The sequence below is a fragment of the Lithobates pipiens genome, unplaced genomic scaffold, assembly GCF_037356315.1.
Source record: "Lithobates pipiens isolate NorthernLeopardFrog02 unplaced genomic scaffold, aLitPip1_a1.2 Scaffold_16, whole genome shotgun sequence".
In the NCBI taxonomy this organism is placed as follows: Eukaryota; Metazoa; Chordata; class Amphibia; order Anura; family Ranidae; genus Lithobates; species Lithobates pipiens.
This window is the reverse complement of record NW_027507748.1, coordinates 259,433,381-259,459,833: the sequence shown is the minus strand read 5'-3', so window position 1 is coordinate 259,459,833 and position 26,453 is coordinate 259,433,381. Positions and strand designations below refer to the sequence as shown.

At 46.0% G+C, this 26,453-nt stretch overlaps 1 protein-coding gene across 1 annotated transcript in view; it reads left to right on the top strand.

Moving 5' to 3' along the window:
• LOC143982517 (AMP deaminase 2-like) overlaps positions 1 to 26,453 on the top strand; it is a 235,981-nt gene that overhangs the window by 175,890 nt on the left and 33,638 nt on the right. The window contains exons 14-15 of the mRNA XM_077481331.1: positions 11,182 to 11,345; positions 21,715 to 21,835. Coding sequence (XP_077337457.1) covers positions 11,182 to 11,345; positions 21,715 to 21,835 — 285 coding nt within the window. The remainder of the gene's footprint in view (positions 1 to 11,181; positions 11,346 to 21,714; positions 21,836 to 26,453) is intronic.

Genomic DNA, 26,453 nt, shown 5'->3' with positions numbered 1-26,453 from the left:
CTCTGGCAATTACTCGACTGAGTTCCCTAAGTACCCTTGGATGCAAACAATCTGGTCCCAGTGATTTATTAATGTTAAGTTTCCTAAATCTAATTTTAATTCTGTCCTCTGTTAACCATGGAGGTGCTTCCTGTGATGTGTCATGAGGATAAACACTGCAGGTTTGGTTACTGAAGCCCGCTGATTCCCTCATGAAGACTGAGGAGAAGAATAATTCAATACCTTCGCCATCTCCCCATCCTTTATAACCAGATGTCCTTCTTCATTCTTTATGGGCCCAATATGGTCTGTCCTCCCTTTTTTACTGTTTACATACTAAAAGAATTTATTGGGATTTTTTTTGCTCTCCTCCGCTGTGTGTCTTTCATGTTCTATCTTAGCCGTTCTTATTTTACCCTGTCCAAATTACCTAACTAACTTCTTGACACTAATACGCAACAAGACAATACACAGGTACTCGCATACCTATGTGCACTTGCAGACCTATATGCACTCGTAGACCTACGTGCACTTGCAGACCACTTGTAGAACACTTGTAGAACTACATGCACTTGCCTAACTACGTGTACTCGCAGACCTATGTACACTCGCAAACCTATGGGCACTTGCAGACCTACGTGCACTCGCAGTACGCAAGTACACAATACACAATACACAAGTACTAACGATCCACACACACTACTCAGACAACACTCAGGTACTCACACTACAAAGGTACTTTGAGCAATGTTTTAACCTCCTGTTTTTAACTCTGGTTTTTAACTCACCACTCAGACCAGTTCCACTAACTCTGGTATTTAACTCACCACTTAGACCAGTTGCACTAACTGGTTTTTAACTCACCACTTAGACCAGTTCCACTTGGACAGAGTTCCAGCAGACTCAAAGATGTGCAGGCTTACAATGAGTTCTACGGAAGGTTATATAGGCCTCAAGCACCTGTGACTAATTCCCCTTAATTAGTGGGTTGAAGGAAGCAAAGAAAATAAAAAGCTGTTTAACCACTTCCCACCCGGCCAATGCATATATACGGCCGGGTGGGAGCCGTCTACTCCTGATAGGACGTTCAGGAACGTCCTTCAGGAGTAGCGGGATCGCGCGCGCCCGCGCAGCGGCGCAATCCCGTTGTGCTCGTGTCACCCGGACACGGCACATCTCAGATCGGCAGGAGGGCTCTGTGATTGGCCCTCCTGATCACATGACGGCCGTGTCCAATCACGCCCGTCATGTGATGTAAACAAACAGCCGGTTGCTAGGCAATCGGCTCTCCTCTCCTCACACGGAAGTCACCGCTGAGGAGAGGAGAGCAGAGCAGAACGCTGCAGCCGGCTGATGATCAGTGAGTATGGGCTGCTTTTTACAGCTTTTTACTCACTGATCATCAGTGTAGTGTAAACACACAACACACCACACAGTACAAACACAGTCCCCACATATGTCCCCAAAACACACATGTCCCCAAAACATACATGTCCCCAAATAATAAAAACACATGTCCCTAATAATAAAAACATGTCCCCCACATATGTCCCACTAAAATCACATGTCCCAATGATTATCTGCACACATATGTACGTGATCACCTGCACACATATGTACATGATCATTTGCGTACATATGTCCGTGATCACACAAACCAATTATTATACACTTAACGGAATTTTTTTTTACCAAAAACATGTAGCAGAATACATTTTGGCTTAAATTTATGACAAAATTTGATTTTATTGGATTTCTTTTCAAATAGAAAAAATAAAATATTGTTTTTTTTCCAAATTTCCGCTATTTTTGCGCTTATATCGCAAAAAAAAAAAAAAACGGAGTCGTGAATAAATAACACCAAAATAAAGCTCTATTTGTGCGAACAAAATGATAACAATTTCATTTGGGTACAGTGTAGCATGACCGCGCAATTGTCACTGAAAGCGCTAGAGCGCTGAAAGCTGAAAATTGGGCTGGGAAGGAAGGGGGTGAAAGTGCCCTGTATTGTAGTGGTTAAAAAGTATCAGAAAAAGGTGTTAAAAAGCTACAGGTGCCCACGATATTGTGTCAATCTTGTCACTTTTATCGGCGAGATTGACACCTTGCGAGCCCCGTGTGGGAGCCAGCGCTGAGCCGACTTACATCAAGAAAGGAAAACTGTTTATTTTCCTTTCCCGATGAGCGATAAGCATTGCTGACATTGAGGCTGGGTTCACACTGGTGCGATTGGATTCCTGCCAATACCAGGCACTGTATTTGATATGAATCTTAAGGGAGAATTCCACACCAAATTTTAAATAAAAAACGACATGGGTTCCCCCTCCAGAGGCATACCAGGCCCTTAAGTCAGGTGTGAATTATAAGGGAAAATCCATACCAGACCCTTATCCGAGCAGGCAGCCCAGCCAGTCAGGAAAGGGTCTGGGGACGAGCGAGTGCCCCCCCCCTCCTGAGCCATACCAGGCCGCATGTCCTCAACATGGGGGGGTGGGTGCTTTGGGGAAGGGGGGCACCCTGCGGCCCCCCACCCCAAAGCAGCTTGTCCCCTTGTTGATGAGGACAAGGGCCTCTTCCTGACAACCCTGGCTGTAGGTTGTCGGGGTCTGCGGACGGGGGACTTATTGGAATCCGGGAGTCCCCCTTAATAAGGAGGCCCCAAGATCCCGGCCCCCCACCTTATGTGAGTATGTGGTACATCGTACCACTACCCATTCACCTGGGGAAAAAAGTGTCAATAATAAAAACCACACAACACAGGTTTTCAAAGTTATTTATTAGGCAGCTCCTGGAGTCTTCTTTCGATTTTGGGGGTCTTATCGCCGGGCTCCTCTGCTATCTTCTGCTCTTTTGCTAGCGGAGGAGCTCAGCTTTCTCCTTTGTTGTTGTCGCCGTCCTGGGGTCTTCTTCCGACTCCTTCGTGCTCTCCAGTTCTTCTCTGCGCTCTCCGGCCTCTTCTCCTGCTCTCCGGTGTCTTCTCCCGGCTCCTTCGCTATCTTCTTCTAGCTCTTTTGCTAGAGGTGGCTCGGTCTTCTGAATCCTTCTTCCCTCTTTTCTTCCGATGTTGACACAACGCTCTCTCCCACTGTAATGCTGTGTGAGCGCTGACTTCAGGTCTCAGGGCATGCTGGGACTGTGACGTCATAAGGGGAGGGGTCACCGTGTGACATCACCCGGTGATCCTGCCCCTTATGCCTATATAAGTCGCCGCGCACTTCGCACGTGGCATTTCAGCGGGAGAGAGTGTCATGTCAACATCGGAAGAAAAGAGAAGAGGGAAGAAGGACGGAGGAGACCGGGCTCCTCCGCTAGTAAAAGAGCTGGAAGAAGATAGCAGAGGAGCCCGGAAGAAGAACCGGAGAATGGGAGAAGACACCAGAGAGAGCAGGAGAAGAACTGGAGAGCGCGAAGGAGTCGGAAGAGACCCCCAAAGTCGGAAGAAGACCACCGGAGCTGTCTAATAAATTACTTTAAAAACCTGTGTAGTGTGTTTTTTTTTATTGAATCTTTTCCCCAGGTGAATGGGTAGGGGTGCAATGTACCCCATACTTATTCACATAGGGTGGGGGGCCGGGATCTGGGGGCCCCCTTATTAAAGGGGGCTCCCGGATTCTAATAAGCCCGCAGACCCTGACAACCAACGGCCAGGGTTGTTGGGAAGAGGCCCTTGTCCTCATCAACATGGGGACAAAGTGCTTTGGGGTGGGGGACCACAGGGCGCCCCCCTTCACCAAAGCACCCACCCCCCATGTTGAGGGCATGTGGCCTGGTACAGCTCAGAGGGGGGGGAGAGCTCGCTTGTCCCCACCCCCTTTCCTTACCGGCCGAGCTGCATGTTCGGATAACGGTCTGGTATGGATTTTGGGGGGAACCGTTTTTTCGGCGTAGGGGGTTCCCCTTAAAATACCTACCAGATCTAAGGGCCTGGTATGCCCCTGAAGGCATGCATGTCTTATTAGAGAGGCGACATTGTCGCTTATTTCTCGCGCTCGCTGCTATTGGAAAATGTGCCATTTTCCTATTGCAGCCAGCACGAGAACCAGCGCAATGGGATCGTGCTGGTTCGAGAAGCCTGTCGCCAAGATGGGATCGCGCTGGAAACACATTATCAGCGGCACCTACTGTACAAGGAAAAGCCCCAAAAAGAACCTACAAATGCAACCCAGCTATCACCAGCAGTCAATAAGCAAGACGTGTATACTCTCCACTGAAGGTCCCCACTGTTTAGCTTCCAACCAGCAGTCTGGCAATTTTAAATGTGCTCTACACAAGGTTATATAGGCTTCAAGCACCTGTGATCAATTAACCACTCCCCTTAATTAGTAGACTGAAGCTTACCAGCTGAGACAAGGACCCGGAACTATGCAATGAACTTACATTGTGTATTCTGCATTCCTTTGTGCAGCAATGACATTTCTTGATAGGAGATTCCGTTGATGAAGTGTTCATGAATGTTGTCTGTCAGCTGGTTAATATTTCATTGCCATAACCTACTGTTACATATATGGTGCTCAGCTATCTCTCCTCCAAATGCTTGGACTGTGGCTCATCTACTTATTTGACATCAGCACTTTCAATATGGCCTTACATAAGGGACTGCTCCACGTTTTGATGCACAATCATTTCAGCCTCGGTCTGTAGCTCCATGGACAGTTAATTACTGCACATATTGCCACTCCAGGGCCATGTTATCTGCAGGGCTATCCGGCTAAGGGTGGATGTTGAACCCAGTTTTCCTTATCCAGGATTTTATGGTTTATGATGTGTTTATGTGGATGCATGGATGGTGTCTAGATGGTAATTTGGCGAGACAGCATTGGATGTTATTTACTAAAGGCAACTCCACTTTGCACTGCAATACAATACAATACATGTAAGTGCAGTCGCTCTAAAACTAAGGATACATCTGAAATGAGTGGAAGCTCTGCTGATTTTATCATCCAATCATGTGCGAGCTAAAATGCTGTTTATTTTCCTTGCATGTCCCCCTCGGATCTACAGCAACTTTACTTCCAAGTGCACTTGCAGTGCACTTGTAGTGCAAAGTGGATTTGGGGGAGGTTTGATTTTTCATTGTGTCATATTTTTCTACAATAAACTTTTGTAGTTGTTTTATTTTTAGCGTAACTCGTTCATTCATTTATTATTTTATCTTCAAATTATTCTACTCTTCCATCACCTCCTAATACCACAAATAGAAGCAGTGTGTCTGCATTGTGGCAACCTTAGTAAAATCTTGGGAGCTGTACCTGTACCCCACGGCATGGACATGGCCTATAATGTTACTTTGGGCACTGAATCCTGCATGGACACTCACCTTGACACTTGAGTGTAATGCTTTGTAGTCAGCTGCAGGATGCTATGCAGGTCCAGGGAACCCAGCCCCCAAAGACCCAGTCTTAATACACAGTCCAGCATCATAGGCAGGTAAATCACTATCACCCTACAGTATATCTCTGACCATTTCTGTAATAACAGGGCTATGTTTTTAAAGTCTTCCCTTCATTGTGTAAATTTTTCAAACTCGGTGTTAAAAATTCAAACATTTAAGAACTCAGGTGGATAACCAGGTATACCACCACACCACTGGTTGCACACTTTACCACCACCTCCGCCTGGAGCCTTTATAATGTACACAGGCACTTCCTCCCACCCTTTCGCCACAAAGCTTTGTTGCTGCGTACTCCTTCCAGACATGCTTACCCTACATTCTGCAGGCTACTCTGAGTACCTTGTAGGGGAATACCCTCACTTGCCAGCTATTCAGGTATTCAGGTATTCTGCAGATAGAAAGTCTGAGACCTCTGAAAGCTGTCTTTGCTCCAACAGGCCTAGCTTTGCAACGAGCTCTCTTTGCAATTTTACTATGTCAAACTCCAGCTAACTGGATTAGGGCAATGACCAACCATCCTTTGTTGCAGGACCGTGATTTTAATGGAACAAATATGGCAATTGTCTACTCTGCTCTTTGGTGTGGATGCCCAGGAACATGTCATGAGACACATTTCCAGAATTGCTCTAATCTCCATTCACATGTGCAAAATCTTGTAGCTCAGAGTCTGGAGAGCTGAGAGTGCCTGCAAAAAGCACCTCACATGTATGCTCTTTCAAGGCAGATGTCTTTTTAGGAGGAACTTGACCGATTCATTAAAGTGTTACTAAACACACAACAGTAAAATCAGTGTGTATATTCCGTAAAAAATGCTTGTTATACTCACTGTGGGGTTAATCCTCTGCATTGTGTATAAAGGCTTTGTGATCCTGTTTCCTCTGATTCTCCTCTTCTTTAACAGACTCCAACCAATCTCCTGTTAGAACATATCTTTAGGAGTCAGGCTGTACATACTCAGTTTGGTGTGTATTGTTTTTTCTTGGGAGGGTGCATGTGAACAGCACAGGACCAATCAGCACTGTCCAGACTGAGGATCAGGGGAAAATTAAAACTCCTCCTACAAGCTTTAAGCAGACACTGCTAGAAGTCACAAGATTGCTATATACAACTGAAAAAAGGTATTTAGGAGTTTATATTTACTAAAACTATAGCATTTCCATGTTCTGTGTACTGTGGGAGACCAGATATAGTGAATGCAGGGTCCTGGGTTTAGTAACACTTTAACCACTTCCCGCCCAAGGAACGTCCAGGGACGTCCTTGACTTCCCAGGGGGTATATCTGAATGATGCCTGAGGCCACAGACATCATTCAGATATCGGCATTTTCAGCCAGCGATTCCCTGCACCATAAGAACAATCATAGCTGCTGTTCCACCGCTTGATCGTTCTTACAGGCGGCGGGAGGGGACGCCTCCCCTCCCGCCACCCTCCGGTGCTTCTACCGACTCACCGCTTCCATCGGTGAGTCGGTCACAGGATCCGCCGGCCTCCGGATGATACCATAGAGATTTCCGGCGGACCAGATGGTCCCCGGAGTCTCTATGATCGTTCGGAGGCCGGAAGTAATGTTCTGACGTCACACCCGGCCTCTGCATTCAAAATAACGGCGCCAATTTGGCTGGGAAGCCGTGATTGTTTTTTTGTTTTTTTTTATTTTAGGCTTCCCAGCCTAGAGGTGAGATATGGAGTCTTATTGACCCCATATCTCACTGTAAATAGGTCCAATCGTGCCATATTCCTATGACAAGGGATGTTTACATTCCTTGTAATAGGAATAAAAGTAATCAATTTTTTATTTTAATTTTTTAAGTGTCAAACTAAAAAAATAAAAGTAAAATTAACAATAAAAAATAAATAACAATTAAAGTGCCCCTGTCGCCGTGAGCTTGTATGCAGAAGCGAATGCATTCCTAAGTCCCGCCCACATATGAAAACAGTGTGCAAACCACACATGTGAGGTATCGCCGCAAACGTTTGAGCGAGAGCAATAATTCTAGCCCTAGACCTCCTCTATAATGCAAAACATGTAACCAGTAAAATATTTTAAAGCGTCCCCTATGGGGATTTTTAAATACCAAAGTTTGGCGCCGTTCCACGAGCATGTGCAATTTTGAAGCGTGACATGTTGGGTATCTATTTACTCAGCGTATCTTCATCTATCACATTATGCAAAAAAATTGGGCTAACTTTACTGTTTTTTTTTAAGCATGAAACTGTTTTTTTTTTCAGAAAAAAACGTGTTCGAAAAATTGCTGCGCAAATACCGTGCAAGATAAAAAGTTGCAACAACCACCACTGTATTCTCTAGGGTCTTTGCTAAAAAAACATATATAATGTTTTGGGGTTCTATGTAATTTTCTAGCAAAAAAATTATGAATTTTACATGTAGGAGAGAAATGTCAGAATTGGCTTGGATGCGAAATGGTTAAAGATGTAACAGGGGGAAGGTTTTACTTTCACAGAGGAAGATTCCAATCTCCTCTGCTCAGGAGCCTCTATCGCCTAAAATGGAACATACCTAATCTCTCTACCCACAAAATGTTGCCTAAAGCCCCTTCCCAACAAAGCTGCACCCTCACTCCTAAGAGTGGGGGGACGCTTGTTACCATTTGCCTTTCTCTGAGTCAAAGACATCAAAGACCTGTGGGTTCAGTTGGTGGTTTAAAGGTGTAAAAAATTGAATTCAAAACCCTACCCCCTCACTGCTTTCTTCTCTTAACCAAAAACTACCAAAGAAAAGTCAGCTTTCAAACCTGTTTATAGTACCAAAGCCCAATGGAGGTATCCATCTTGCTCTGGTTAATTACCTCCCAGAGAAAGGGGAATACTTGACATCCATACTGCAGACATCCAAGATGCCTATCATTTATCCACTTCATCAGCACTTTCTTCAAACCATTTCCAAGTTTTTGCCCTGCCCTCCAGTCTGTCCTCTGCTCCCAGAGTCTTCAAAAAAGTCATAGGACCTCTTCTTGCCCTGCTTATAACTCAGGGCATCCAGGTTGCATGATATCTAGATGATCTTCTCCTGAAGACTCATCTCCCTGCCTGCAAAAGTCCACAGATGTTCAGATTCAGGTGTTCCAATTTCCAAAAATCTGCTCTCTGATTCTCTCCCAGAATACTTAGGTCTGGTCTTTGACACATCCCAAGCAAATGTTTTCCTTCCAAAAAACTAAATTCTGAATATGAGACCCCTCCAACACAACATCTTGTTTACATCAAACAACCATGCTTCTTCTCTCAGGTGGATGTTCAGTCTTCTGCAGATGTATCTTTTGGGCCTCTAGGTTTTTGAATTTGGGTCTTTTGATCGTGTGTTGTTTTTTCAGCCTGTTTTGTCCAGTTCTGTTTGCTTAGTTGTTGCCCACCATTTTCATTAATTGTTTGAGTATTTCCCACGGTCTATGCATACTTTGCCTGTGTCCTGTACTGTGGAAATAAAATAACAGGATATTTGGCATACCTTTAAAGGCCACATCTTGGCACAGTACAACACATAGGCCCACCTTCCATTCTGTGATTACTCTGTATTGCTTGCCCCAAAATTAAGGACTCAAGAAGTGGAATGAGATTATAGGGGGCAGGTCATTAAAAGCTTTGCCAGTGTCCAGTCACCTGAAGGTATGAGACTTTTATCCAGGATCTATGAATAATTTGCCTGTGTCCTGTGCTGTATTCCAAGATATGTACTTTACAGGTAAGTCGTAATTTCTCTTTTTCCATTTCAACCAATTGTGAATTTTTGATGTAGGGATATACCCTGAAAACGTTCACAACGTTTTTATGATGCATCTCTTGGCTTCAGCTTTATTCCCTCTGTCACTGCTCTCCTTGATGCTATTGACAGTGGGGAATTGCATTTGCTCATTTGTTTTGTGGAAAAGTGGAAAATTACATCTTTGCAATTCTGTGCCCTAGAAACATAATTTTAGTGTAATTTTAAAAAGGAAAAATTATAGAATGAAATGTTTACTTTTTATTCATGGTAAAACTACTTTTTTTTAAACCAACACAAAATGGTCAAAATGGAAATAAATGCATTTAGTCATCTTTGTTTTATATTTTTTTGGCCATAGATTCCATAGAAAATAAAATCATTTTTCCAAAACAATATTGCTAAAAGAAAGCCTAGTTTGTCCTCCAAAAAATGTATGTATTACTTTGTTATCTTATCCAATTGCTGACCAGCTATTATAGTTAAACGGTTGGTTGGGGCAATGATCATTCTGAGTGGACATTTTAAAGGTCCACATTTGTTCTGAGTGTGCAATCACCAAGCATGTGCACGATGCCTGTGATTGTTCTGTCATTGGACAGTGCAAATCACAGGCTAAAGGCACAGACCCAAACTGAGTAGCTTTGTGCCTTGTGATAACTGAGAATCAATCATAATTATGTAAACATAAAATACCACAAGGAGACAGAGCTGGGAGGAAGTGGCACAGGACACGTGCAATGCTTTTCAGGTAACATTGCTTCCACAGACCACCAACAAAAGGGAGCACATCAATCACAAAACAGGTACACTGAGCAGCAAGGGGTACATAGACCAGCAGGAGGACACCCAAATTATACTACCATAATGGGGGACTAATTCCTAACCACTGAAATCTACAAGCTATTCTGTACATCGCATAAGGGGAGATTTACTAAAACGGGTTCACTCAGAATTGGTTTTCTGTGCATAGTAACCAATAGGTTTCTAACTTCAGCTTGTTCAATTAGGATTTGACAATAAAACCTAGAAGCTGGTTACTATTCAGAGCTGCACCAGATTTTGTACCATGCAGTTTTAGTAAATAACCCCCATAGTCCAGACCCTGCACTCTGCTGCACTGTTGTATGCTACATTGCCCCAAAGCTTAAAGCGGAGGTCCACCCTAAAATAAAATAAAAACATTACTAGTCTCAAAAAAATATATAAAATAAAATTGAAAAAAAAAAACATTGTTTTTACTTACTAGAAACCCCTGTTGCTAGGCAGTCTTCCTAATCTGCCTCTTCCTATTCCGCAGCACTGTTCCTTCACTTCCTCCTCTTCAGCAAACAGCCCCGTTGTCTTCTGGGACATGTGTGTGTCACAGAAATCAACAGGGCCATTCACAAAGAGCCGCACGACTTGCACATGCACAGTAGGAAACGGGCAGTGAAGCCGCAAGGCTCCACTGCCTGTTTCCCTTCATTAAGATGGTGCGCCGGCACCCAATCCAATGAAGGGATCGGCCTGGGGGGGGGGGGGGCAACATCGTGAGCTCCCTGGACAGATAAGTGTCCTTATTAAAAGTCAGCAGCTACTGACTTTTAGGGAAAAAAAATTGTGGCTGGAACACCGCTTTAATGTTTTGAGAGATAGTGTTATATAGAGGTTGACGATTTTTGGTACCTTAGCATTTTAATATATACTTAACGCCTTGCTGATGATATATGCAGTATACAGATTCCTGTAAAAAAATTGTTGAACAGATATCTCCAAAATACTCACCATGCCTCCCCACCACTTCTCAAAAAGGGGTAATTTTGGGGGTGTTTGTACAGTTATTAAATGCCACCAAGAAAGCCTTTTCTGTATAAACAAATGATATAAAATCCATTTGCGTACACTATTGTATGACTTGAGCTCGGTCAACCCATAACAGCCCTGAAAATGAAAAGTGGTCTGAAAAGGCCCCCTTCTGTATCATGCTGGTATTGAGGTGGTTGGGTAATGACATACTGGAAATGTATAAATTGATCTGGTCCATAAGGGGTATACAGATATGTGAAGTGGTAAAACACGAATTCTTAACATATTCTTTTATGTTAATCAGGTGGACGGATTTGACAGTGTGGATGATGAATCAAAACCTGAGCATCGTATATTTAATATGGAGAGTCCTCTGCCTGAGAACTGGAGAGATGATGACAACCCACCTTATGCCTATTACTTGTATTACATGTTTGCCAACATGACCGTTTTGAACCACTTGCGCAGGTATATGCTCTAACTTAAATCAACTGCCCTGTAGATGTAGTTTTTCTCTGCCTTGTACATTTACAGTATACTGCAAATTAATGTATTGTTAAGGAAATCCTAATATCTTTGATGTGTTACTTTATCCCATATAGTGTTATTCAGAGGAGATGGGTGCATCTGTTGCGCTTCCAGAACCTCAAGTAAAACGTAATCTATATCTGAACTCCAGCCAAATCATTTTAATGATAGACAGTCTCTGGGGAGAGCTGACAGTCAAAAGAAGGGTACTATAGCTAGCTGCAACCCTTCTTAAAGGAGTGTGTGTGTGTGTGTGTGTGTGTGTGTGTGTGTGTGTGTGTGTGTGTGTGTGACCCATCAGCAGTGGGCAGGAAGTGTAGAGTGAAAATTTATAAGGCCCCCTAAACACACTATGGAAGACTGCAGTGTAAGCAAAGCATTCTAGAATGACAGCAACATGTATCACCAGGGGCTGCATGAGGTTCTATAGACCATGCACCTTCAGAATTTTCAGAGGCAGGTGTTTATTACTTAGCTACATATATCATATATCTACTTATGTAGATATCTAGATGTTTTCCCCCTGCATAGAGTTACAATAAATATTTTAGTTCAGTCAAGGGACACAGGGTCTTAGTCATTACCATGGGTTACCATATACGGTTTGCAGATCCCTTTTGGTAATGACACTGACAAAAAATATTTTGACCTCTTATCTTTACTGGGAAAAACGTACTTTCTTCTATGGAGTTTTTTATCTCTTTTTTGATGATTCTTTTATAAAGATGTTTCTTCTCTCAAGATTCATGGCTGAATCATAGACTTGTGGCTATTACTGCAGCTTCCAGATTGATTGACACCTCTGCTGGTACTGACCTGCTGAGTGACATGTAAAAAATGCCTAGAACAGCTACCCTTTGAAGGTGAACGCCTGTTTTGCCTCTCCTTGGATAAGTATATCAAGGAAATCACAGGGGGTTAAACTACTTTCCTTCCCCAAATATAAAGACTTGGCCTTCAATAGTAGGACTTATACTCTGAGGTTTCTTTCCTCCCTCCCAGTCCTCCAGTTCCAAATCTAAGACGGGTCTGGTTCCAAGCCCTCTTCCCAGTTATGGGGTGCCCACACTTGAGTGGGGAGATGTCTGTCAGCCTATTGGTCCCAGGAAATCTCAAACGTCTGCATCCAGAGTAGCATTTTTAGGGGCTACAAACTAGAGTTTTGAACTCGGCCTCCTTTCCTTTGTCTTAAAAAATCTGGTCCATTCTGGGTCTAAAGACTCAACTTGTTCCTGTGGGTTAAGAATTTCCACCTGTCTATAGTCCCCAGGGCTTTCACCAAGATACTTGCATCGGCGTTTGCCCTGATGCACGTTTAAGGGATTCATGGTGTGGGGTACCTGGATGATCTCCTGCTGAAAGATCAGTCCCCCCTATTCCTGTCAGTGAGTATCCAGTGGACATTGCAGACTCTGCAGAACTTCGTTTGGATCCTCAACTCGCAGAAGTCCTCTTTGGAACCGTCTCACAGATTAGAGTACTTTTTTTTTTTTTTAAACAAACGCAGGTTTATTAATCTTGCAGAAATGTTACAGAAAAGAATTAGTGGGTGCAACCACACAATTTGTAAAGTAGTCAAATAACAGCATGTGTTTATCCCCAACGCAGTGAGGAGAGAACATCCAAACAACCCAATAGTACAAACATGGGAACTACCCGACCACCCCCCCCCCCCCCACCGTCCCAAGACACTAGCACCATGCGTCACCGCATCAACTGACGCAAGTCTCAACTGCATTCAACCATCTATCCCACACTTTGTTATATTTGGCAGGACAACCACGATGACTATACACCAATTTAATATACGGTAATGTATTATTAATGTCTACAATCCAGTCCCGGACCTGAGGAGGAGCGGATCGCATCCAATGTTTCGCTATCAACTTTCTAGCAGTAAATAAAGTAGACTGTAGGAATATAGTAAGGTACGTATCCATAGCCATGTCCGGAAACATTCCCAGTATGCATACTTTTGGGTCAAGTTGCAAAGGTGACCCCATGTGGTCGTGCAGAAAATTTATGATGTGTATCCAATAGGATTGAATCTTAGGACATAACCACATCAGGTGATAAAAGGTTCCAGAGATGCACGAGCACATAGGGCACCCCAGACTAAGGTCAGGCCGGAATTTTGCCAACCTGACAGGGGTCAGGTACGACCTATGAATTACGTATAGTTGTGTAAGGCGGTCTGGAATTTTCAATGATACCTGTTTAACATTTTCAAGTAAGTCCTCCCAGTCTGACCCCTCCAATGGTCCCATATCCTCCTCCCATCTAAGCCTGGCCCTCTCCGAGATCAGAGCCGACTCTCTTGCCCTCAATAAATTGTAGAATGTGGAAATCAACTGGGCCGAGTTGTCACCAAGCAGCAGGTCAACCAAAGAAAGGGTCTGAACATTAGGGGGGCCGTCAGTGAATTGGGCTCTGAGTGCGTGTCGTAATTGCAAATACCGGAAATACATGGATTGGGGTAAATCAAATTCCGCCTGTAACGCAGGAAAATCGCGGACGCCTAGAGGGGACACAACTTAGTATAAAAAGATAACGCCCTTAGCGGCCCATAGTGCGGCCCCTGGGACTGCTAATAATTCCTTCAAATCAGTGTTGCACCACAGGGGGGTGTGCGAATGGAAATAATCAGCTCCAACAACACCCAATGCCGACCTCCAGATCTTCCTATGGTAGGACAGCATGGGGGTCTGGACAGCACCCGCCCTCCCAGCTCGAAAGAGCGTCTGCAGGGGGGTATGTGTGTGTAAACCCTCTCCGCCACCCACCAATGTCTGGTATCTAGTCCCATCCAATCTATGCAGGTGATAGAAATGCGACAGCTGTGCCGCCAAATAGTAACTCCGAAAGTCCGGGAGTGCCACTCCTCCCGAGTTCGACGGGTTCTTAAGCGTGGCCCACGCCAGCTTGTGCCTAGAGGAGCCCCAAATAAACGTATTCAATATTTTATCAATCGTTTTGAAGTAGCGGAGAGGGATCAGGACCGGGGAATGCCAGAGCGCGTAAAGAATCTTAGGGAGTAGAATCATTTTGGTCAAATTAACCCTGCCCATCACCCCAAGAGGAAGACGGGACCAGGCCTGGGTACGTGTTTTAAGAAATAAAAATAAGGGTTCGACATTAAGTAATAAATACTCCCGCGGTTCTCTAGTGACATATATCCCCAGGTACTTAATTAGGGAGACCCTGGCGAGTGGAAGGGAGGCAGCACAGCGGTCCGGCACCGACACATCCAAGGGTAAAACCTGGGACTTGGACCAATTTATGGCCAGGCCCGAGTGCCTGCCAAATTCTCCCACCACCTCCAGCGCACTCCGCAACGAAGGACCCTCGTCTTCGAGGAACAAAAGGGTATCGTCCGCATACATGCTCACGGATTCCACCAGGGTACCACTGCGGAGGCCAACTATCCCCGGATGAAGTCGGAGCTTGGCCGCCAGGGGTTCCGCCGCTAAGGCATATAGAAGGGGGGAGAGCGGGCACCCCTGACGCGTGCCTCGCCCCACGGGGAAGGGATCCGATACCCAGCCATTGACCGCGACCCTAGCCATCGGTTGAAAATAAAGCAAGGTAACCCATTTTATAAAATTGGGGCCAAATCCGAACCGTCCCAGGCACTCCCAGAGATAACCCCATTCAATGGAGTCGAAGGCCTTGGCAGCGTCCAAAGACACTACCGCCCTCGACCCCACCGAGCCATGCCTCGCCTGCACATTCATGTATACACGCCGAATATTCATAGCCGTATTTTTCCCCGGCATGAAGCCTGTTTGGTCAGGGTGTACAAGGGACAATATAATCGTATTTAGTCTGATGGCCAAAATTTTCGCTAATACTTTAATATCGGTTTGAAGTAGAGATATGGGACGGTAAGACTCAGGAAGGAGGGGGTCCTTGCCCGGCTTAGGTAATACAACAATGGTGGCCTGCCGTAACGTCTCGGGAATCGTTTCTGAGTCAAACATATGCTTGTACAATTTCAACAGTTCCGGAACCAGTACATTGGAATATTGGGCATAAAAATCTAAGGGTATACCATCCTGTCCGGGGGCCTTAGCGGAAGCCAGGGACGAGATCGCCAGTGCATCCTCATCGCTGGTTAGGGGGGCGTCCATCTCCGCAACCTGTGTTGGTGACAATCTAGGGAGAGGAATATCCTCCAGATAGGTCCTGGTCTCTGATCTCGGAGTAGCCACCTGGGAAGCATAGGTCGTCTTATAAAACTCCAGGAACATCTCCGCCACCACCGGCGGATCAGACACCACCACCCCCCGGTGATCAGTTAAGGAAACAACCACCGGAGGTCTGGAGTCTTGGTGCGCCAGATATGCCAGAAGCCGCCCCGCCCGCTCCCCCTGCTCGAATACACGTTGCCTAGTGAAGAAGAGCTTTCGCCTAGCGTGTTCGTATTGTAGGTGCTCCAACGCACGGGTATGATGCCTGAGCGACTGCGCCTTAGCCTGAGTAGGGTGTGCACTGAAGTCGGCTGTAACCGCATCCAGTGCCTCTGTAGCTTGTGTCAATTGGGTCAGGGAAGCTTTCTTCAACCGGCCTATCCGCCGTGAAAGAGTGGAGCGGACATGCAGCTTGAAGGCCTCCCATACGTGATCTATCCTGGCCGTGTCTCGATTGGTATCAAAATAGAACCGCCATTCCTCCTCTATGTCCTCGCATTCGCCCAACCTCGACAGCCAAAAGGGGTGTAGCCTCCATCGCCTCGGACCCGCCTGACCCGCCATCTCAAATGTAGCCCAGCAAGGAGCGTGGTCCGAAAGCGACCGGGCGCAGTACCCGGCGTCCAACAGTCTGGGCAGAAGGCCTCTGGCAACCAAAATGTAATCAATGCGGGACATAGAGGAGTGGGCAGCCGAGAAACACGAGTACTCCCGCCTCCCTGGGTACCGGTGACGCCATGGGTCAATAAGGGAGAACTCCCGCAGGGTACGACCCAATCTGGTTTCACCATGGACACGATCCCCCTCAGTCAGACGCATCCTATCCAGTTCCCGATCCAGGACCATGTTAAAATCCCCGAGCCAAATGGCAGGGGTAGTGGGGTGCATGGCCATGTAGGAGAGCCCCTCGTTAATAACGGTAGAGTTATATGGCGGGGGAACATAACATGCCAACACTAGGTATTGAGCCCCATACAACACACAATGCATAAATAAGTACCTGCCCTGGGGATCAGTCCGCAGTGAAATCAATTCGAACTGGGTAGACTTAGTCACCAGGACAGCGACCCCCCGGGAATAAGGGGTATAGGAGGCATGATACGCCCAGCCAATCCAGGGGCGTTTCAGCGCCAACTGCAATTGTCCGGTAACATGCGTTTCCACCAATACTATAATATTAGCCCTGTATAATTTAAGGCGGTCAAACACTGCCGTGCGTTTTAATTTGTCACGCATTCCCCTGACATTCCAGGACAGAAACTTCAACTCACCCGCGAGAAATATCTCATAAATGCTGCGAAAGGAGGGAGGCGGGCAATCCCCAAAGCAGTGACTCTCCCCAACACATAATGGTCATAGACAGAATGGAAAAGCATACCAAACAAATCTGGTAAATATATATTGCCTGTAGTTAAACACATAGTGAAATCCCCACCACACAAAGAAAACCTGCAACCAAATTTAAAACCAAAACAACCCAACCCCCCCCTCCCAGCTCTCGGCCCCCCCAACCAAGCTGGAGCATACATCCCTGAACAAAACTCAACCAGGTTCAACCCCGGTAAACTATGGGGGCGAAAAATCCGCTGGGTGTAGTCCCAGCGATGGAGCAAAACGCCTACACACCGCCCTCTGGCACAACAACCAGCGGCTGAAGAACCGGCCGAGCCGCACCCTCCGTACCACAGCCAAGAAGTGCCCATATAAGCCTAACATCAAAAATGTAAACTTTACAGTCCTAGAGGTGCAAGAACCAGACCCATGTCCCCAGGGTCTCAGAAAGAGTCCGGCACCGACCCAGTCCCCCCCCCACGTTAGTATATTAACATATTGCCTACCAGACATTATATAGGTAATGAACCCGATACCACACAACCTTGGCCCCGATGGGGGGCTAAAAGAGAAAAGAGAGAGGTAGGGAAAAGAAGAGGAGGTGAAGGGCAGAGAAGGAAGGGAAGGGTAGGGAGAGGGGGAGAGAGAAGCTGCAAAACCCCCAGAAAGAAGATGGCCGAGGTAAGCCAGGAAGGAGGGGAAGAGGAAAAAGAGCGAGGAGGGAAACAGCAATGGAAACAGAGATACAGAAGGGGAAGAATAAGAGAGGGGGAGAACATGGCCGGTGCCCAAACATAGGAGTTCCGAGGAGCTGCAAACCAAATGCTGATCCAGGTGACAGTCAGGAAAGTCCAGCTACTTGCGATGGAACAGACAGTCACAGACAGGTGGCCTCCGTGTGGCAGAGGAGGCGGTGTGGGGAAAAAGTTCAAGGGGGAGCAGATAACAAAATAAATGAATGAAGACTCCACACATGTCCTCCTCACAACCACTGGCGGAACAGGGGCAAACAAAGGAAGGGTGGACACCCGTGGCTAGATAGGCCATTAATAGCTCCGTAGCAGCAGGGCCCAGTCCATGCCACCCCATCAGCCAGGACGACAGGGGACACAAGAGGTAAGTCACAAAGAAAGTACGTACTCACAGGCTCACAGAGCGTTCAGTCCCGTGGAGGTCGGTTACGGGCCGCGTCCCTCTGATCCAGCCAGGCCACCACCTCCGCCGGATCTTCAAAAAAGTGTGCACGATCTTCCCCCACCACACGAAGCCTGGCTGGAAAAAGCATCGCATACTTCACGTTATGGGCCCGGAGACGTCTCTTGATCTCCACAAACCGGGAACGCCGCCTCTGGACCTCCGCCGAGAAGTCTGGAAAGACCGAAATGTGACCATTCTGGAAGGGGATATTCCCCCGCTCCCGGGTGAGTCGCAGGATGGTGTCTCGGTCCCGGTAATTTAGAAGCTTTGCGATGAAAGTACGCGGTGGGGCACCATCAGGCGGTGAGCGCGCCGGCATCCTGTGCGCCCTCTCCACTACAAACGAGGCAGAAAAGGCCTCCCTCCCGTAGGACTTAATAAGGAGATTCTCCAGAAACGTAGCCGGGTCTGCGCCCTCCGAGCCCTCCGGCAGGCCCACGAACCGTAAGTTGGACCGACGGGCCCTGTTTTCTAAATCGTCCTGTTTCTGGGCCAATTGCTGCAATCTCCGCTGGATCTCTTCCTGAGCGTTCTGTAGCGGGAACAGGACATCCTCAGCCTGGCCAATCCTGGTCTCCGTCTCCGTGACCATGTCCCGCAATTTAGATAGATCTTGGCGGATCAGGGAGATGTCTACCTTGACTTCCTCTATCTTGCAGGTAAGGGCAGACTGGCACGAGGATATTGCCTCTAGCACCTTCGCCGTCTCCGTCGCAGCAGGCTCCGCTGGTGAAGCGGCCGGGCCGCCATGTTGGTCCTCGTGGTCCCGTTCCTGCCTCCGGTATTTATCAAGCGCCGCGGCCACTGTCGCGCTTCTTTTCGGCGGGGACATGTCCGCGCACACTCCGGAGACCGACTGGTACGATATGGCTACACGGGTAGGCTTGCGGGCTTGCAGGATAGTTGTGAAGGATGTCGGAAGGTACGGAGCTCAGCTCACACGCGTCTCACTCCATCGCCAGCCAGGCCACGCCCCTGTCACAGATTAGAGTACTTAGACCTGTTAGACATGATCTTGTCCAGGATCTTTTTGGCCTGAGACAAGTGTCTGGCCCTCAACGCTCTTGCCTGGGCTAGGTTGGAATCCTAGATGCCCTGTCAGTATATAAGACTTGGTCATCTGAGGAGCTCATCTTCCCATCAACATTATACAGTTAAGGGTGATTTGGTTGTCCTCACAATGCTGGACCGCGCAATTGTGAGGGCACCCAATGAGAATCCAGTCACACAATGCCACCTGCCAAACTCAGCTGAGCGGATGAGTCCATACAGCTAATGTGTGTTGATTCACTAATATTCGGCTGCCTGCACACAGCTCAGCGCTAGGACATGAGTTGAGCTCCTTTCTAATTTTTGGAATTTCCATATGCTTCATTCACACTGGCACTCCTGCATTATCCTAAATACAGTAGAAGTGCTCCAGACAGTATAAGCAATACAATCTTTTGTGCCTCCCAGATGCATTTTCCTGTATTTACTTATATGTTTTACTTTAGCCATGTTTAGTCGTGCTTATAGTGTCTAGTCAGATCCTGGATGAACAGAATTCAATTTCTCTAAATGCAGCTGAATGCTCAGTAAGATTGGCATAATTGAAAAATAATTACATGCATTTAAAGGGGTTGTAAAGGTAAATTTTTTATTTTCTACATAGGTTCCTTTAAGCTAGTGCATTGTTGGTTCACTTATCTTTTCCTTCGATTTCCCTTCTAAATGTTTTTTTTTCTTTGTTTTCTTTGTCTGAATTTCTCACTTCCTGTTCCTCCTCAGTAAGCTGTTCAGTAAGCTGTTCTGGCTGACTAACCACCAGCTCGGATGATGGTGAGAAGTTTACTGAGGAGAAACAGGAAGTGAGATATTCAGACAAAGCAAAAAAACATTTAGAAGGGAAATCAAAGGAAAAGGTAAGTGAACCAACAATGCACTAGCTTAAAGGAAACTATGTAGAAAATAAAAAAATTACCTTTACAACCCCTTTAATGTCTTCTAAACGTATATATATATGCAAGTTTGACAGTGCCAGTGTGAATGAGGCACTAAACCAAACTGACGAATATTGACACTAATAGCTGTTTCACTCCTGTTCATATGCAGGTGGGCTTTTCAGAGTATCAAGAAGTATGTTTGCTTGCATCATCATTTAGGCCGTTTTGCTTTGTGTCATCAGGGAGACCAAAGACGTTATAAATAGACATTTTGATGTCAAAATTTGCATCTTATTAAGTTATATAGAAAACTCCATAAGCACTTCAGGTGGAGGAAATTTGCCATTATTCCTGAAAGAGACCCTAGCGCCAGACTATTCATTTCAACAACTACATTTTTCATAGGATTTAGACCCCTTTCACACTGAAGCTCCGCTAAGACAGCACATGACCTTACATTTTTTTGAAAACTGCCAATTTTGCTGCGCATTCGAAAAGCTTTTTAAGGAGTGCTTTTTATAGTGCTCCAAACCTGCGCCAAAGATGCTGTGTAAACGCACTCATGAAAATGAATGCGAGGCAGTTTTAAGGTGATTTTCAGAGGCTATTTCTAGTGCTAAAACACCTGAAAAGAGCCTCAGTGTGAAACAGGTCTTAATGTGCATTCCTGAAAAGCCACAAAAAAAAAAAAACCACTATAATACTTCTCACTCATCTGCTTTATAAAGGATTGTGTAAGAAGGCCAAAGAACAGTTGGAGGAGCTGGACCAGCACAGACAGTAATTAGATTAGAAAATAGGGCTATGGCATGCAACGGGGAAGGAAGCTGTTCTTGGGAATTGATACTTACTGGAGTGTCAGTTTCCTTGTAAGTTCAGAGGCACATTTCAGGTCAATAAAATTGATTATGGAAAGTTAAAGATTATGTTCACGTTTGTGAAAAAAATAATAAATGCCCATTTTTTTTTTTGCTGGTAAAAGCATTTCACCTGTGATTAGCAGATAGCGGGTGCAATGTCAGGCTCCTGCAGACTTTCAGAACAGCCGTCTGCCCGTACCTCTTATATGGGCAGACAATTACTTAGCAGCAGGAAGAATCCGTAAACTACGAGGGTGCTCATCAGCGCTCTCTCAGTTCATTGAGAACGACAAGCCCATCTGCTGTAGTGGCAGACGGAACCTGTAGTTCACCCATTCACAGGACTCTGTGAATAAATGATGCCACTCACTGTCACCCCCCATTTCCAGACACTATGAGAAATTGGAGGTGATGCGGGGGCTGCTGCTTTAGTAGCATGTTACATGTTACACCCGGCTGTAACATGTACCATGTTACTATAGGTGCAGTTGGTGACAAAGTCTCTTTAAAACCCCACACTGCTTGCATTTGTTGAGATGGCTCTGTTTTTCAGTGTAAACACATTTAATTATGCTGTCATTGGCTTAGTTTATGTACCAGAGAATGATTGTCAATTTGTACCTCTTCAGGATTCCAGTTATTTATGGTGAGATTTGATTCTTGGTTATGGAGATTTTGTAGGGCCTGGTTGAGAGGATATTAACTGTGATGTAGTGATGATATACAGTAAATGTATATACATTTTTATGTTGCTTCACTGAAAATGCATATGACTTTGTTGTTCTTTTTGCCTTTGTGGCAACAGGCAACGTGGGTTTCATACTTTTGTACTAAGACCACATTGTGGGGAAGCAGGACCTATTCACCACCTTGTATCTGGATTTATGCTGTCACAGAACATCTCACATGGACTTCTACTCCGCAAGGTAATGCTTCAAGCAGAGCGTTTATCTGGAAAAATGAAAGAGTTGCACAATAGCTGTACATTTTATTGGTCTCTGTTAAGGATTGGCCAAACAGTGAACACCTCCCCAGTTTGGTTCACACCAGGACACCTCCAACAGGCAAAAAGTTCTAGTGAACATGTGAACCCTATTAAAGTCTATGGGACACGAGCATGAAAAATCAAAAGTCCTCATTTTAAAGGCTTGTATGCAAGTTATTGCCATAAAAAGTGTATGGGGTTTGGGTTAAAGAGTATTATAAGTGTCTTACATTATTTGTTGCCACACGTATCCTCGGATTGCAACTCTGGTTTGGCGGTTAAGTCTTGAGGATAGGTCTATTACTGGATGGACTGTATCCCTGCTTTACATGTGTTGCAGAACATGCTGTCTGTGAATAGCTCTACCTGGCCTGGCTTGTACCGGCTCCAGGTGGCTGTATTACGTAGGCCAATATGCTTTTATGCTTTTATGGTATGTTCTCCCCTGTAATTTTTCTGATCCCTTTCTACCGCTCCCCCAATGCTGAACTGAAGTGTTTGACGTGTAATGTTTCACTTTAAAATAATAAAAAGTTATTTGACAAAAAAAAAAAAAAGTGTATGGGGATATGAGTACTGCCCTGGAGGACATGTATCAGTACAAAAAAAAGTTTTTAAAACAATAGTTTTTAAAGGAGCAGTGATTTTAATTATGCTTAAAGTGAAACAATAAAAATTGAATATTGCTTTAACCACTTGCTGACCGACTCATGGTGATGTACGTCAGCAGAGTGGCACTGCTGTGCAAATCAGCTTACCTGTACTTCCTTCTGTTAAAGCAGGATAGCGGGCACGTGCACGCCGCCAGCAGCGCATGCCTGCAGGTCCTGCGGACTGGAGAGGAGAGGCAGAACGGGGAACTGCCTATATAAACACGGCATTTCCCCATTCTGTCTAGTGACAAGACAGGGCTCTACTGTTCCCGGTGATCAGGAACAGTGATCTCTATCATGTTTAAGTAAGCCCATCCCCTACAGTTAGAACACGCTGAGGGAACATACTAAACCCCTTGATTGCCCCCTGGCGTTAACCCCTTCCCTGCCAGTGTCATTTTTCATTTTTGATCATTGATCAGTGCATTTTTATAGCACTGATCAATGTAAAGTAGCGGTACCCTCGTAAGGGCTGCTGATTTGGTTACTAGCATCCGCCAATCACCCTGCTGCCAACCATCCATTCACCATTTTAAAGACAATGAACAGTAATTTTTCTCCATTTTGTTGCTTTTATTGTGGGATACAACTTGGATGGGAGAAAAGGGAATATGAGATGCCCATTATACAGCGCATTCTTGGAATTACTTGTGGCCTTGTATCTTTGTATTTCTGTGCAATAACTTCTTTACTGACTGTTGCTTCTTTTCTTTGTGGAAATTCTTCACTGCACAGCTACTGAGTTACTAGCTTCACTTCCAAAAGAACAAAAGGAACCACTCTCAATAATTCCCATTTGTAAACCGGAATGATATTGTCTTTATGAATCAAAGAGCCAAAGCTACACACATCTGCTCCCTCCAGACTCCATGAATCGGACAGCCACCCAGTCTTTGGAGGGCATTACCAATGTGCTAACCAGGCCAGAAACGACACGGCATCTCCCCCCTCTGGCCTGACACATGGCAACAAACAAACTACTGCTTCCAGCCAGTCCATCACTAACAATGCTGTGTTCCCCGGCCACAGCATTCTACTCTGCTCTGACAAGTTTCTCTTTTTATGTTACACTGACCTTCTCCTCCAGAACAGTTCTGTGTCCCCGGTCACAGAATGCTATTCTACTCTCTTCTGCTTGACTGCTACTTCCTCTGCTTGATCCTCTTTACATCCAAGTCCTGTGTTCCCCGGCCACAGCAGCCAGATGCCTCCTTAGAGATGAAGATCTGTATCTTTAGCTCCTTTCTGGCGGTTCCTCCATCCCTCCTCCGCTCCTGCCGCATCCCCCGCGTAGGGACGTGCGGAACAGCACGTTAAACATCCATTCTGTCTTTCTGCTCCACAGAACTCCTCCCTGGAAGCATGTGACCCCAGCTCATATGAGAGGCCTGCCCCCTCCCAATGCCAAGAGATAATTGGTCAGGGCTCCTCACATGAGCTGCCTGCCACTCAGGTCTCAGGTCCTATCTCTCTTCCAGAACAATCCATCTGAAAGCAGAGAGGGCATCTCTGAGCCAAAGTACAGATGGCCACACCCCCCACTACACTGAACACTCCCAGTCCCAAATCACAACAACCAGGCCCAGCCTAAAGCACAGGCCTGTCTAAATTTACCTGCACTTGGGCCCTGCAGCTATAAAAATACTACTCTAGCACCTACCTTTAGGTAGAGGGTGTTGCATTCACCCCCCACTAAAATCACAACTGTCCACAGTTGTGTGGGGACAATTAAATTGAAAAATACCTCCTTAGATCGGGAGGAAAGGCATCTCATATTAATGAAGCAAATGGAAAAGGGAAAACAACTTGAAAAGGGGTAACATTTGTATAAAAATACAAAATGACACATGTACACTGTTAATCATACATTTGTTCAAATTATACATCCTGACTGCAGATCCCTGCAACTATCAGTTACATACAAGCGGAACCAGAGCATTGCTCCCTTGAGAGGAATACTCTGCTTACCACAAGTCTTCATCTGTTCCAACGGTGGAGATAGACAGCCGTCGTATCCCAGGAAAACATAACAGTACACAACTAATCTATAAAACGAACTGAAAATTACGCTTCACCAAACAGAAGGGGTTATCATCTTCTATTTAGTGACAGAACAATAATGAACAAAGTGGCATGGGTTTCCCTGCCAGGATTGTCACTCCCTCAAAAGGAGTCTGAGAGACCTCCTGCAGAGTGCAACCTGAGCAGACACACCCGCAATAAGGCACATATGCCCACAGGCCAATAAACTTTCTGTTTGGCTCCTAAACAGAAGTCCTCTTTTTTTTTCCTCTAGCGCAGCAAAGGCTCCAAATCCATGGATTCCTTCTTTAAAGCAAATGTGGCAAAGGAATTGAGCAGGGACAGCACACCCTAGTATCCATGACTTGGTCCATGTCAGGCACCCTGAGTGGAAGTCTCCTGCAATGAAACAGTCCTTAGGGGAAAGCCCACCCTAACCCAGCTGCCCTCTTGCAGTCAAACATGAGTAACATCAACATATCTGTAGCTACACAGCAGTAGTCCTGGCTTACAGATAAAACTTTGAGTCCGGCAATCTCTTCCGACTGTCCCCATTGCTTCTTGCTGAAATAGAGTAACTTCTGATGTTCTGCCCTGCCTTCAGAACCAACACTTTATCTTTATAGATTGCCCTTCTGAGCTTCCACTCTTTGTGAATGTCCTTAAACCGGACCCACACTTCACTTTCCAGTGTCCGTTTGGGTTTCGGGACATGTAGATAGTCCCAGACCATGTCATTTTCCCACTGCTCCCAGGAGTTTTCAACTATTTCCATGACATGGTCTGGAACATAGGGATAATCCAGGTCTCTCTCCTGAGCAACTCTCCTCTGGACTTCCCCTTGGAGAACCTCTGCAGTTCTTTAGGCCTTCCACGGCCAGGCAGGACACAGGCATCAGTGGCCCTACTAACCCATTGCTTGTAAGTAGGTGGTCCTTCCGACGACTTACTAAGGTGGTAGAAAGTCTATAGAGTGGTACTGGGGGTTGTGACGAACGTAATGGTCCCTCCTATGCTCCGGTGAAAGCTTCAACTGAGGTGGAACTTTCTAAGTACCATTCCTTCTCATCACTGGATTCAGCCTCTTCAGGGAATGACCACTCAAAAAGGTTCTCTATGGACCCATATCTCTCCAGCACTTGCTGTGACCCCCAGTCCACAGCCCGGCCCTTGCTCACCCTGTCCGGCTCAGCTGGGGGACCACCCTCCTGTAGCTTGGACTCCTTCTGGATAGGCACAACAAGAGACTTACTTTCAGCCGGCACTTCAGGGTTTCTTTCGGAGTCTACCCACTATCAACAGCAACCTCTGGGTCCCTGGCCAGGCCACAGGCTTCCCCAACATTTTCTCCTACCTTAGCCTCTTGAAGTTCTGAATCGGTGAATTCGATGGGAGCTCCTTCACCGCAGGGGTAGTTGATGCACGACCCTCTCCGGCTTTCTGGGTCGCCTGGTTCTGCAGCTGACAAAGTCCGGTTAGTAGACTGGCAGAATAATATTTAATCTCGAGAGTCAGATGTTCTCCGCAATGTCCACACCGTGTCCAGGCACTAACTCTAACTGTAGACCTGCAACATCCTGAACAGAGCATACACAGTCTCTCCACGCCTCCAATTACTTATAAAGCCAGACCACCGGTGAGCTCCAGCCGGATGCCGGTGTCTATCAGCACCTGGTCCTGCTGATCAGGCAACCACTGCATGGCAGATACGCTCTGAACACCCTTCGCCATCTTCCTCCGCCTCGTGTCTGGCACGCGGCGCGCTGAACAATCTCCTCTAGGGTGTGGCTCCACCCCTCACTTGTTGGTTCAGCGCGTGAGGATCTGTAGCTGTAGATTTTCCAATTGTCTCCCAGCGACACCTGGTGGCAGACACTGTTGAAC